This window comes from Schistocerca serialis, chromosome 4, assembly GCF_023864345.2.
Source record: "Schistocerca serialis cubense isolate TAMUIC-IGC-003099 chromosome 4, iqSchSeri2.2, whole genome shotgun sequence".
Classification (NCBI taxonomy): Eukaryota; Metazoa; Arthropoda; class Insecta; order Orthoptera; family Acrididae; genus Schistocerca; species Schistocerca serialis.
In genome coordinates this window covers 902,136,262-902,151,283 of record NC_064641.1, presented here as the reverse complement: position 1 = coordinate 902,151,283, position 15,022 = coordinate 902,136,262, and the positions used below count along the sequence as shown (strand labels likewise).

The following is a 15,022-nucleotide window of genomic DNA, read 5'->3' as shown; positions in this document are numbered from 1 at the left end:
AGCTGTTGCTGGAATAAGCTCAGAAAATTGTGCCCCTGAAATGGTCTGTTGTATTTCGTTTATACACTTGCTGTGATATACTACATCTGCTTTTGCAGTCGCTACTCTTTTGTGATTAATCTTTTGCCGTTGCTTTCTTCATATTGCCTTCGTCATATTACTTTCTCTATTTTCTCGTCTACAGATTGAAAATATTTTTCAGTCCACCTGATGTATTTCTCTAATTTACCATTGGTTAGTTTGTTTGTTTCCAGAACGACTTTTACTAGCAGCCGTTTAGTATACTTAGCAGTTTCTTTTATTCTATTGTTAGTCGGTTCTATGTTTTGATTAGTCTGAACTAGCTGCTGTTTAATATGTGTAGCAGTTTATTCCATTTTGCTATTAGACGCTTCTAGTTTACTCATCAGAGCTGCATACATTTCTTGCATACTACATTCAGTGCCCTTTATTTTTATTAGCTTCACTTCGAGTAGTGTGCACCCAGTAACAACTGTTTGCCTCACTCAGTTATGTTTTCTGTTCGCTTTAAACTATCTACTCGTATTTCATGCTCCTGATTTCCTACAGTTTGAGTCATTCCTGTTACTGGTCCTCCCCTAGATTTTGCAAAAGCAAACATATCACTGTCTCCTCGCGCCACATTTGGTTATCCAGTTAGGTCATTCTTCTCAACAAACACGCTCGTAAATGCTTATGGAATTATGGAACGGTTACTAGATAAATACAGGGTGTATCAAAGGGAATCATCCGATTTGGCACGTCTATATTTCTGAAACTAATAAACACATTCAATGAATTTTGTTTCTTGCCGAACGGGAAACTCAAATACTTTTTTTTCATACATTTTCATAGGTGTTCAATGAAACCCCATTGAGATGTACGGCACGCGCGCTGCATAATGGTGAGGGAATCCTGTTTGAACCTTTTGTAGCCTTGTCTTCTACAAGTTGTGGGTTCCTCTTAGTTTCAGTGTCTTGGTTGTCAAGGCTTTCTGTATCGTGAGATTCTTTCATTATGAAGGCTGCTGCATCGTAGTATGTGCGGCAGGGTATATGTCGATGCGGTATTCAAACTGTTCCCTCACTGCAGCGAGCATGTTTTGAGTTACAGCTTCCACTGCTGCCGTTATGCGATGTGTCAGTTCATTCATTGTTGTTGGTAACGGAGGCACATAAACGGAGTCTTTTATAAAACCCCACAAGAAATAATCAGATACAGTCAGGTGCGGTGACCTTGGAGGCCAGTAATGTAAGGCTGAATCATTTGGTTCAGTGCGACCGTTCCATCGTTCAGTAATCCTTTAATTTAAAAATTCCCACACTTTCAGATGCCAGTGTGGCGGTGTCCCATCCTGTTGGTAAGCGAAGTCGTTCGAATCAGTCTCCAACCGTGGGAAAAGAAGGCTCTGAAGCATATCGAGATATGTGCTCTCTGTAACAGGGTTCTCGGCGAAGAAAAATGGTCCATCCACCTTTTCCCGCGAAACTACACGAAACACATTAAATTTAGGAGAATCCATCTTATGTTGTACAACTTCATGTGATTGTTCCGTACCTGATATTCTCTCATTATGACGGTTCACCTTTCCAATTTAAATGGAATGGTATCTCGTCATTAAAGAGTAAGCATGGAACAAAACAGTCATCCTCCATCTTGCCAAGAAATAAATTACAGAACTCCACACGTTGTTGTTTGTCACCTTGACGAAGAGCTTTCAGTAGCTGAAATTCGTATGGTTTCATGTGTAAACGCCGACGCAACACATGCCAGACAGACATCAGGGGTACGTCGAGCTGTCGAGCTGCACGGCGAACGGATTTTAGCGGACTCTTTGTGAAACTATGGCGGATGCGTTCGATGTTTGTGTCAGACACTCGGGGACGGCGATTTGCCTTTATGCAAACAACCTGTTTCTAGGAATTACCTGTTTCTCGGAATTGTTCATGCCATCGTATAATGCTCTGTGCTGTAGAAGGCTCCACACCATACCTAGGGCGAAAGTCACGTTGAACACTGCGCAAAACGAAGAACACAAAACGCTTACTCTTGTCCCGACACCATTTTAACTAGAATTGAAGTGAGGGCACACTACTGCTACCTAGCGGGAACCATGTAAAACTTGAGAGTTTGCTTTTCCAACAGTACGTCGTTCACGCACATATCTCGCAATAACAAAATAGTTATGATTTTTTACAATCGTATCATTATTTTTGATGCAACCTGTGTTACAGCTGCCTAGCACTATTTATGATTACAGAACATTAACTTCATATAGCGAATATTAAAATATTGAGGCACCTAGATAGCTGGATTTCTGATTTGGAGCTTGTTCAGGAGGAAACAAAACTACACTGTACTAACGTGTACATAGATTACAGATTTGGTGTTTTAAGGTCTGTTTTCCTCATCACATGCTAGAAGCTTAAAATAAATACACATCATGCCACATCGGATAAAATTGTGAGAAGTCATACGTTTCTGACATCAACAAGCGTTTGAAGATGCAACAATAAGTAACAACACATTGTTTTAGCAGAATCATTCATGGGCTCAATCTGAATGCCTCTATGTGCAATTTTATGAAGAACAAACAGTTCTGAGGTACAATACTGTCCTTTCCTTTAATAAAGTAATAAAAGAACACATACGAGGAGAACGTTGTCTCTGCTACACAATAAATATTGATGTCTTATTTTAGGCAGTAAATATGCATGTATGGTATCTCATGAGACTATAAAGTATCATCAAGGCGATGTCTTCGGCAATATACTTTCAAGTGGACGTTTATTTACAGTAAACAGTGCAACAGCAAACAACTATAGATGCAAAAAAAAAAAAAAAAAATGTGGTCACAATAATGCCGAAACCGAAACAAAACCTTGTGTTCTGGTTTGTAAGAAACTGATCGGCCTAGACAATTACTCTTTCTCACTAACGGGCAGTAGCGGTTTCTTTCAAGATGTACAGTATACAGCGCTATTATTCTCTGGATGAGATTCAAATGGAAGTTCATTATCAAAGACAACCGTAGAAATGTGAGTGAAATGTGTGACTCTCTCATGTGAGGAATGTATGAATCCATGTTCCTTTATCATTCTGTTTTCATTATCATGAAAGGCAAAGTAAAGACGAGCTACACGATGTAGTAGAAATAGTAACTTCGTATGCCTGAAAGGTCTAGTGCTACTCTTTGGCCTGGATTCCACTTATTTGCGTGGTCCAAATGTACCCAGTAGTCCTACGAATAATTCAGTGTTAAATCGGAATCACCTGTCGTTCTTCGCGAATCTTCAAGTCGTTGAGAGCTGAAAGGAAGAGTGAAGGCAGAACGAAAATCTTTCGATCCCACTATTCTTAGATTTCCGGACCCTGGCTTTACCATCAGGCTCTGTACAAGTTGTAGTGATGAGTGCATGTGGTCCTTTCCAGTTGAAAGCGACGCTGTGGGAAGGCGGCGTGCGATCCCCGGCCCTGGTGTGGAGCCCGCTGCTGCAGAACACGCCCAGAGTGTCCCACCAGCTGATGCACGTCACCGATTGGCTGCCCACGTTCTACGCTGCTGCAGGTGAGTACTCATCTTTTGTTCTCGGCGGCTGAGACATACCTACAAGAAAGTCGTCCTTAAAAACTTTAAGTTGAGAGGACACCAGTACTGCAGAGGCTTGAATCACTGAGTTATCCGGTTATACAGATACTGCGTTTCTGGACTCTGCACTGGGAAACAATTATACAGCAACTCATTTGTGTCTGTTTCTCTTTGGCACTTCTGTTTTACGAGAGTTATCGGCTAGAGAAAATTCAGTTTCATCTGTCAATGGCATTTTCCTCAATCTGCTCATAAAAACGTGCGTTTTAATGTTATCCAGATTTCTAAGTGTTCTCTTTCTCATTGCTCTCTTCCATGGAATCTTTCTTTGAAAATTTTTCCTTGCCGTCAACTTCTCTACAGTATACCTTACTTTTCATCGTCATTTCCATTAGTTGTCTTTGCTTTCGTGTTCTTAGAGTGTTTCATCAGTCGTCATTCTCTGAGCCGACTCAACGTTGAGCACTCTTTTCCACAATAACATTTCAAAACAATCGAAGAATTTTTCCGCATTATTTTGACTGTATATGATTAAATTCCATATATTAATGTTTACATACAGACTGAAGCGACAAATGAGAATCTGTATCGAGGCCGGGATTCGAGTCCAGGTCTTTCCAAAAGTATACGGACTGCCCTAATACGCATCCCTCCTCAATCCAAATTCCCATTCACGCCTCAGTCCACTTTGTATTCCCACTAAGCTCGAACAGCTTTGCGGGGGTTCTCCACCTGTATTGAAACAGAACCTCAGCAGGCTTATTTGGTTTGTCCGTGCAGTCGAGCACAGCCTCTGTGCCTGGGTGGCGTAGTGGTTGGCCCATCTGCCTATTGAGCCGGAGACCAGTGTTGGAATCCCAGCCTCGTTAAAATTTTCAGTCGTCTTTTCAGTCTGTTTGTGTACTTCATAGATGTTTCGTACTCGAAGAGGCCTGGAAGCATACGCGATTAAAAATTCAGTTCAAAATTATATTTAATGGAATAAACTTAACATTCGTCCTATAATACTGTACTCTAGATAAAGCATATGGCGAATCTCTACATATACATCTATATTTGTACTCCTTAAGCCAATTATCAGTGTGTGGCTGAGGATATATCTGGTACCATTGTCTATCCCAGCTGTTTCAATTCGTTTTATGAATGGAGCGTAGGAATTATTATTTGAGGCTCCGTACGAAATCTTATTGACTTTCTCGTCGTGATTATTTCGTAAAATGTACTTGGGAGGAAGGAATATTTTGCCCAGATGTTCGTGGAATGTGCGCCCTCCGTAAAGAACAGCGCCTCTCTTATAGGGTCCATCACTGTCGAAAGTTGAGTAGTACTCAAGAATAGGTCGAAGGAGTGTTTCGGAAGCCACTTGTTTCGTGCATGAATTACATATCCGTCTGATTCTGCCATTGAAGCCCACTACAGCATTTACTTTTCAAAGCCTTTTTTTATGTGGTCATTCCACTTTAAGTCTCGAATAGGCTTACGACACACCCATTATTTTCCATTGGACCATTAATGTAAAATGTATATGGTAGCAACACTATAACACGCCGTTTGTGGAGGTTTCCCAAATTAGATTTACATTTGTCGATTTCTTAATGCTATCGCGTTTCATTCGTTACGCGCTAGGGTAGCCGAGAGCGCTAATGCGCTGCTTCTTGAACTCGGGTAGGCGCGCCGGTCCCAGATCGAATCCGCCTGGCGCATTAACGAAGAGGGCTGGTATGGTTTTAGGCGGCTTTCCACATCCCGCTAGGTGAATACCGGGCCGGTACCCACGTTCCGCCTCATTTAAAACGACTCGCAGATATTCGAAAACGTTCGCACTGTTTCATGGTTCACACTAGATGCAGACACCTGGGGTACACTAATTTTGTCCCAGGGGGTTCAGGGTAGCGACAGGAAGGGCATCCTGCCACCCTCTGACACTAACATTGCCAAATAATATCAACAAGGCCGACCCCGCTTTGAAGTGGGACAAAGGCCCAAAGGATGATGATCACAATGGTTCAAATGGCTCTGAGCACTATGGGACTCAACTGCTGTGGTCATTAGTCCCCTACAACTTAGAACTAGTTAAACCTAACTAACCTAAGGACATCACAAACATCCATGCCCGAGGCAGGATTCGAACCTGCGATCGTAGGAGGTCTTGCGGTTCCAGACTGCAGCGCCTTTAACCGCACGGCCACTTCGTCCGGCACTGATGATAACATTTCATTCGTTCTTAACAATCCTCACCCTTATGCAAGCACATCTTCCAGCACATCATGTGGCGCGAGTTGTTACTGAACCTTATGCATTTAGGATGACACATTCAGGTATATTTATTGTCCCTACATTGTTTTCACTCGATTTCGGTGTTACGTTGCACAATGTTCAGGTCCCTCTGTGATAATAAGTGTTCATTTGAATACCCTGTATTGGTTCTTGTTCACCTCATAGAATACATAAAGGAAATAGATGCCCGCTTTGCTGAAACTACTTTGCTGCCGGTGGTGTCAACGGCGACAGCGCAGCAGTTAGACACTTCATAGGAATTAGGCCACTAAGTTGACAGAATGAGAGGTCCGCGTCAAAACGGTAGACTACACCACTACGCGCTCTAGTTACTAACAGATCCAGTGGGTTTAGGATGCGAAATTCGGGCAGTACTTTGATAAATGTAAACAAATATGAGGAAGACCCCATTTCGTCACACACACGTCCAGTGTGTCAATCGAGATCTTACAATGGGGTGACAAGTCATGGGGTAGCGAATGCACATATATAGATGGCGGTGGTATCGCGTACGCGAGGTATAAAAGGGCAGTGTAGTGGCAGAGCTGTTGTTTGTACTCAGGTGATGAATGTGAAAAGGTTCCCGACCTGATTATGGCCGCACGACGGGAATAACAGACTGTGAACGCAGAATGGTAGTTGGAGACAGGCGCTTGGGACGTTCCAAATGGTAAATCGTTCCGAGATCCACGGTGTCAAAAGTGTGTCGAGAATACCAAATTTCAGGTATAACCTCTCATCATGGACACCGCAAGGAGATAGAAAGGAAAGAAGGGGAGCTGGACAAAGAGCAGGCGAAGAAGACACAGGCAGAGAGATGGGGGAGAAGCAAGAGGGGTGGGGGTGGAGAAAATTGAAAGGGGAAAGAAGAGACGGACAGTGAGGGGAATAATGAGGAGAATGGACTGGGAAGGAAAGGGGAGGAGATGAACAGTGCAAGGGGGACGAGAAGCGGAAGAGAGAGAAGGAAAGGAGAAGGCTGACCAATAAGGGAAAAGAGGAGATGGATTTAGCGGGAGGAGATAAACAGAGGAGGATGCAGCAGGTGGGCAGAGTGGGAGGAGACAGGAGAAGATGTGTGGGGAGAGTAGGGAGAAGGGCATGAGGACAGAGTGGCGATAGAGGAGGTGCATATAGAGAGGGTGTCGGACAGAGAGAGCGGAAAGGAGCTGGACTAATAGAAGGATGGAATACATATACATCTGGGCAACGCCCAGTACTGAACTAGTATTTATGTAACTCTGCACTCGTAATAAGCGATTCGAAGTAGAAACATGAAAGTAATGGCCATTGTTCTTCAACGATGTCAAAGTGTACAACATTTCAAGGCGAAGTGATTGGTCCCTAGGATATTGATTAATCGTAACTGTAACGTTCTTATTCATATAGTGTGAACTATCAAGGTTTTGATGCACGTTAAGAACATGTTGATAAGACTACCGGATGTTTATCTGTAAACTGTAAGGCCAGCAGCGGTTGTGTTTGTGTGTTCAACATATCTTGGTGTTGTGGGAACTGGCCTTCCCGCAAGAACGCTGCAACTGGTCACGGGATGGCTAAGAACCAGTTTCCCATGTAGCAGTGCAACGTAAAATGCGCTGATAACAGATGCGATTCTTTCGCAACGCAAACCGCGCCTCACTGACAATGCGTCTGCTCAGTAGCACTCCTTTACTGTAACTGAATGCAGTCCATTCTGGTATGCAGTTGCGCGACAGCAGAAACAGAAAAGCGCTCCGCGAATTGACTGTCATTTGAAAAAAAAAAGAACAGATATTAACGATACGGAAAAGGACTAAAAAAGAGAATGTAAGAAGGAGTTCTACGACAGACAGGAGGTGTAGGACAGCAAATCGTGGCGGATATTACCTACCCACTCAGAAGACTAAGAAACACCCCCACCCTCTCCACTACTCCATGCTTCGCCATTCAAAGAAACAGAGTGGTATAACTATCCTAAGAGGCCCAAAATGAGAGTGACTAGTTACTGAATCAAGATTTTCAGACAACGTAACAATTGACCGAGTCGAAAAGTATAACTTTAAGCAACAGGTTAGACTATTTCCCTCTGTGTGAAGTGTGGATTGAAGAAGAATTTTTCTGAATTAACAGGTCCTCTGGAAACATTTCTGAGCCAAATATCTTTGCAGGAGGGAATGTTTCGTCACTCCCTGAAGACCTGGACGGTGTCAACTTGTGGGACGCTCTCGTAACGAATGGAGAGTCGCCGCGCACAGAGGTGCTGCTCAATGTAGACGAGAGGGCCGAGAACGGAGGAATTCGCATTGGCGACTGGAAGCTCGTAAAAGGTGAGTACCATGTCACATTATTAGAGAACCACGTAGCATTACTGTCAGTTCAATAAAAAATACGTAACAACGCCAGGAACTGATGAGATTATCCGGAAGAATGCTATCAGCTGTCATCTAACGAGGGAAACTCCCCATCGCACTCCGCTCAAAATTCGTGGGAAGATGGTTAGTGGATAGCCCTTCAGAAACTGAATACAGCTCAAGCATGAAAACAGGGAGGAGGTGTACTGAACTGTGGAGAAAGAAGCAAACTTGAAACGGTGAACTGTCCAAGTCTTGGGTGTGCAACACCGAGAGGTTTTGAACAGCTGCGTCATCCTATTTGTGTGGTCGCGGTGTTGGACTGCGAATGGGAAGATCCGCGTTCAAAACTATAGTGCTCCCGTATTTTTGTTTTCCTCGTTCTTCTTTTTTTACAAAATTTTGAACTTTTCGTCCGATCATTGACATACCTGTCCGCTGTATTCAGCTTTGCCTTTGTGCCATGGTGTAACCTCCAGGCGTACGTAACTCCTATTTGTTCTACACATGTACCACACATTATGACTCTTATGTTCCTTATTGGAAGTTTTGACGCTTGAACGTCTTTGTTGTGACATAGTTCACACTTGTGTCACTGTTGTTTTCATTTCTGTGAGTAGTCTGTCTATGTCGCATCACGCCTGCTCTCACTACTCAACACATTTACCTGCAATGGTAATATATTCTTACCACGTGACTCATAGTTTACGATGATAACCAATGTATAGTATGACAATTGCCAAGACTACCGAAGGAGAAGAGACACGTCAATCACCGGGCAGAAAGTCGATAACTTTGCGAAAATAAATGAGGGCCTGAAGGAGATTTTTAACAAAGATCTCGCACTTTGCAGTCCAACATCTTGAACACACAACTACGACGTCCTGGTTCCCACAGCTCGCTCGACATTGCCTGGATCATTCACTGTTTCTATTTTGCTTCTTTTTTGACAGTCCAGTGCACTTTCTCCCTGTTTTCATGCTTCATCTGTGTTCAGTATTTGACGGGCTATCCACTAAAATCCGTCATTCTGAGTTGGTTTTGGAACTGATGCAAATTTTGATGACACACGAGTTACGATGTTCGTCGAAATGGACTACACACAACCGCGCACTGCAGACCGTTTGTTTACCTGTTCTTGGAGCAGCTGGTACCTCAGGAGGAATCCAACAGCCATAATATAATGGCAGATTGTGCTGGTAGCACCAGGTCACATCCCTTCCGGCTATGGTTTGCAGAAATGTCGCAAACACAATTCAGTTTACACTATAGCAGTTTTAATCATTGTTGCCGTCTTCCTGTCACGCAGCTGTTGTGGCAAAAGTAAGAAACAAATCTTCCATTTAGTCAAAGAAATGCACGCACCAACTCGTGTGGACGCTCATGGCTGTCACCATCTCGGAAATACTGATAAAATAAGTGCGTCGGTACGGATGGACGATTGCCACAGAATGCCTCAACAGCTAAGTGGATGGCCGCCTGCTCGTAGTAAACTATCAGCGGGAAGGCTGTATAGCTGCCCGAAGACGGACCTGGTGTGAGTACTTATCGAATGACACTTTTGAGACTCCATAAGTCTGTAAGTGTTCGCGTCAGGTTGACTGACAATCTGATGACAAGTCGGCATAGTGTTCGTGTTACTGTAACCTACACTTCTGGCCATTAAAATTGCTACACCACGAAGATGACGTACTACAGACACGAAATTTCACCGACAGGAAGAAGATGCTGTGTTATCAAATGATTAGCTTTTCAGAGCATTCACACACGGTTGGTGCCGGTGGCGACACCTACAACGTGCTGACATGAGGAACGTTTCCAATCGATTTCTCATGGGCTCTGAGCAGTATGGGACTAAACTTCTGAGGTCTTCAGTCCCCTAGAACTTACAACTACTTAAACCTAACTAACTTAAGGATATCACACTCATCCATGCCCGTGGCAGGATTCGAACCTGCGACCGTAGCGGTCACGCGGTTCCAGACTGAAGCGCCTAGAACGGCACGGCCACACCGCCCGGCGATATCTCATACACAGACAGCAGTTGACCGGCGTTGCCTGGTGAAACGTTGTTGTGATGCCTCGTGTAAGGAGGAGAAATGTGTACCATCACGTTTCCCACTTTGATAAAGGTCGGATTGTAGCCTATCGCGACTGCAGTTTATCGTATCGCGACGTTGGTCGAGATCAAATGACTGTTAGCAAGATATGGAATCGGTTGGTCCAGGAGGGTAATACAGAACGCCGTGCTGGATCCCAACGGCCTCGTATCACTAGCAGTCGAGCTGAAAAGCATCTTATCTGCATGACTGTAACGGATCCTGCAGCCACGTCTCGATCCCTGAGTCAACAGATGGGGAAGTTTGCAAGACATCAACCATCTGCACGAACAGTGCAACGACATTTGCAGCGGCCTGGAGTATCAGCTCGGAGACCATGGCTGCGGTTACCCTTGACTTCATCACAGACAGGAGGGCCTCCGATGGTGTACTCAACGACGAACCAGGGTGCACGAATGGCAAAACGTCATTTTTTCGGTTGAATCCAGGTTCTGTTTACAGCATCTTGATGGTCACATCTGTGTTTGGCGACATCGCGGTGAACTGGCGCGTCACCCGGCGTGATGGTATGGGGTGCCATTGGTTGTACGTCTCGGTCACCTCTTGTTCGCATTGACGGCACTTTGAACAGTGGACGTTACATTTCAGATGTGTTATGACCCATGGATCTACCCTTCATTCGATCCCTGCGAAACCCTACCTTTTACCAGGATAATGCACGGCCACATGTTGCAGGTCCTCTACGGGACTTTCTGAATACAGAAAATGTTCGACTGTTGCCCTGGCCAGCACATTCTCCAGATCTCTCACCAATGGAAAAGTCTAGCAAGTGGTGGCCGAGCAACTGGCTCGTCACAAAATGGTTCAAATGGCTCTGAGCACTATGGGACTTAACATCTGTGGTCATCAGTCCCCTAGAACTTAGAACTACTTAAACCTAAATAACCTAAGGACATCACACACATCCATGCCCGAGGCAGGATTCGAACCTGCGGCCCTAGCAGTCACGCGGTTCCGGAATGCGCGCCTAGAACCGCTAGACTACCGCGGCCGGCGGCTCGTCACAATACGCTAGTCACTACTCTTGATGAACTGTGTGCTGAAGCTGCATGGGCAGCTGTACCTGTACACGCCATCCAAGCTCTGTTTGACTCAATGCCCAGGCGTATCACGGCCGTTATTACGGCCAGAGGTGGTTGTTCTGGGTACTGATTTCTCTGCATCAATTCATCCAAAATTCGTGAAAATGTAATCACATGTCAGTTCTAGTATAATATATTTGTCCAAGCAATACCAGTTTATCATCTGCATTTCGTCTTGGTGTACAATTTTAATGGCCAGTTTTGTATATTTGGGAATAAATTAGTGTAGAATCTATTCCAGGGTGTTCATGCAATTTTGATCCTCACGGACTCATTGTTTACATTGTCTAAAGAGCGACACGTGGTGTCCTCAGCCGACGACAGGCGGTCGTAAGTACTTGTTTTTCATTATCCCCACTTTACATACCAGCACAAATTATCGATTTCATGTCAGCATCCACTACACTTGCACATTGTTGCTGTTCTATAGAACCTTTACACAACACCTGTGGTTAATGTTCATGAAATAGGAGTCCAGAACAACGCCGCTGGTACCGGCTACCTGGGGGCGACTGGTGCGGAGAACAACCGCTCCACGCCGGCCTACGGCCCAGATCAGGTGTTGGCCAGCCCGGCGGGTCAGGCGGTGTCCAGTGTGCTGGGAGGGTCCACCTCTCCTGAGGACATGCTGCGGCTGCGCGCCCAGGCCACCGTGACCTGTCCGGACCGCCCGCAGACGCCGCTCTGCCAGCTTCTCAACGCATCCGACGTCTGCGTCTACAACATCACCCAGGACCCGTGCGAGGCTGGAGACGTGGAGGTACCCGAGGACGTCGTCAACACGCTGCTGGAGAGACTAGAGGAGTTCAGGCAGCAGGTGGTACCTCAGGAGGAGTCCAATAGCCAACCTGACATATCGGACCCTGCGCGCTGGAACTATACTTGGGTGCCGTGGACCACCTGTAGCGCTGATAGCTCGCACTCTTTCTGTAATGTTGTAGAATGAAAAGATGAAGATAGACGATGAAATCTGAGCACGATTCATGGTGCACTTGTTAGTTTCTCCAGTTATGTTAAAGTAGATGTACTGCACTTAGTACCAGTTTTTCCTTCTCATGTCATTTATGATGTTCATGAAGTTTATAAGAAGTAAATGGTATCACTTGGCGTATATACCTAAATGACATTTCTCCTTCACTCGAACCAAATCTCTTACTGCTGGGCATTGTAATATTTCAGGGAGAACCACACATCAGCAAGCTGTATCAGGTACCGCTGACAATCTGTCATCTTGGTTGGAATTCTCTTTAACAGTGCCACGTTTTGCAGACGCCATCGACACAATCGTTCGACATACATGAGGAATTTTGTTGCCAGGTCTTCAACATCGATACATACATTTAACCTTCTAGAGCCCACCTAAAGAGGTTAAGTTATTTGGGTCGTCTCACTCGATTTTTTTCCTTCAGTGTACAGTTACCTTCTTTCAGTGTCATAGTACTTAAATGGCTCTGAGCACTATGGGACTTAACTTCTGAGGTCATCAGTCCCCTAGCCCTACTTAAACCTAACTAAGGACATCACACACATCCATGCCTGAGGCAGGATTTGAACCTGCGACCGTAGCGGTCACGCGGCTCCAGACTGTAGCGCCTAGAACCGCTCGGCGACTCCGGCCGTAGTACTCAAGCCTGTAAGTTAAGGGTTCTTAGGCATTGCCGCAATGTGTGCACAAACACTTAACCCTGCAAAATTGTGACATGTGCTCAGGCAATAAGGGCGTTGTCCGTGACAGGCAGGGTTCAGGCTTCGACTCCCAGTCCGAAATACAGTTTCAAAATGCCACGAAGTTTCACGTAATAAACGTCTTAGCGCCGACTGTCAATTTTTGAACTTATTATGACCGTCTGAACTACGTTGTTTCTATTCACCTTGACTACCCGTAGTTCTGAAAATTGATTCATATGGAAAACTTAATGTGTAAGGAGTACGTTCATACGTATACAGTAAACTAAAAATTGATTTTGCCTTGTGTTGAGACGCACAGAATAATCATGCGCTCTGTAAGGCTGTAGTGTGTTAGGGAAATGCAGTCAATGCACGAATTAATTATCTTGAGTAGCTACGCCTTGACGACGGAGGTCACCATCAGATTCCACTGTTCAGATTATACCTGGACTCGTCCGTGAACATAACCTGAGACCACTGTTCCAATGACCATGTACTGTGTTCTTGACACCAGGGTTTACGTGCTCTCCTATGACCAGGGGCCAGTGGAATGGACGTTGCAGGTCTCCAGGAGAATAAACCTTGTCTGTTCTGTCCCCTGTAAACTGTGTGTCTGGAGACAACTGTTCCAGTGGCTGCGGTAAGGTCCCGATCAAAGCTACCTTCAGTTCTCTGTGGCCGTCTGCGGGCACTGATGGTGAGGCATCGGTCTTCTTGTATTGTTGTACACTGTGGACGTCCCGTACTGTAGCGCCTGGACACGTTTCCTGTCTGCTGGAATCGTTGCCACAATCTTGAGGTACACTTTGTGGCACACAGAGGGCCTGTGCTACGAGCTGCTGTGGTTGACCAGCCTAAAGTCCCCCTAATATGCTACCCCTCATAACGTCATCAGTATGTGTTCTTTGAGCCATTTTCAACATAAAATCACCATTAGCACGTCTGCACACTTACTCGCTGCACCTTACTCTGACATGCACCAACACACCTCTGCGTATGTGGACTGCTGCCAGCGCTACCGTGCGACGACCGCAGGTCAGATGCACCACATGGTCATACCCCGAGGTGATTTAAACGCGCAAACCGCCTACCAGAGCGTTGTTTCACCATATATCAGCACTATCCTTAATTTATGAGCATGAGTGTACTTCGATGACTGGTTACGACTGACTCCCAGACCACATAAAAACGCTGACAGCGTAGGTGGTGGTGAGATGTAATGAGAGCCATATCACTCTTTCTTTCGCCTCTCAATAGCAGTCAGTATAGCAGGCTACTGACCAATCATATGCGGTAGTCCTCTTGTTTCAGTTGACCGGGTGGCGACCTATTTTTTTATTTATTTATTTATTTTTATTTATTTATTTATTTATTTTTTTTTTTTTTTTTTTGTCATCAGTCTACTGACTGGTTTGATGCGGCCCGCCACAAATTCCTTTCCTGTGCTAACCTCTTCATCTCAGAGTAGCACTTGCAACCTATGTCCTCAATTATTTGCTTGACGTATTCCAATCTCGGTCTTCCTCAACAGTTTTTGCCCTCTACAGCTCCCTCTATTACCATGGAAGTCATTCCCTCATGTCTTAGCAGATGTCCTATCATCCTGTCCCTTCTCCTTATCAGTGTTTTCCGCATATTCATTTCCTCTCCGATTCTGCGTAGAACCTCCTCATTCCTTACCTTACCAGTCCACCTAATTTTCATCATTCGGCTATAGCACCACATCTCAAATGCTTCGAATCTCTTCTGTTCCGGTTTTCCCACAGTCCATGTTTCACTACCATACAATGCTATACTCCAGACGTACATCCTCAGAAATTTTTTTCTCAAATTAAGGCCGGTATTTGATATTAGTAGCCGTGCGGTTCTAGGCGCTGCAGTCTGGAACCGAGCGACCGCTACAGAAGCAAGTTCAAATCCTGCCTCGGGCATGGATGTGTGTGATGTCCTTAG

At 45.0% G+C, this 15,022-nt stretch overlaps 1 protein-coding gene across 1 annotated transcript in view; it reads left to right on the top strand.

Moving 5' to 3' along the window:
* LOC126474836 (arylsulfatase B-like) overlaps nucleotides 1-15,022 on the top strand; it is an 80,552-nt gene that overhangs the window by 55,569 nt on the left and 9,961 nt on the right. Inside the window, exons 6-8 of the mRNA XM_050102313.1 lie at nucleotides 3,433-3,568; nucleotides 8,017-8,175; nucleotides 11,872-12,292. Coding sequence (XP_049958270.1) covers nucleotides 3,433-3,568; nucleotides 8,017-8,175; nucleotides 11,872-12,292 — 716 coding nt within the window. The remainder of the gene's footprint in view (nucleotides 1-3,432; nucleotides 3,569-8,016; nucleotides 8,176-11,871; nucleotides 12,293-15,022) is intronic.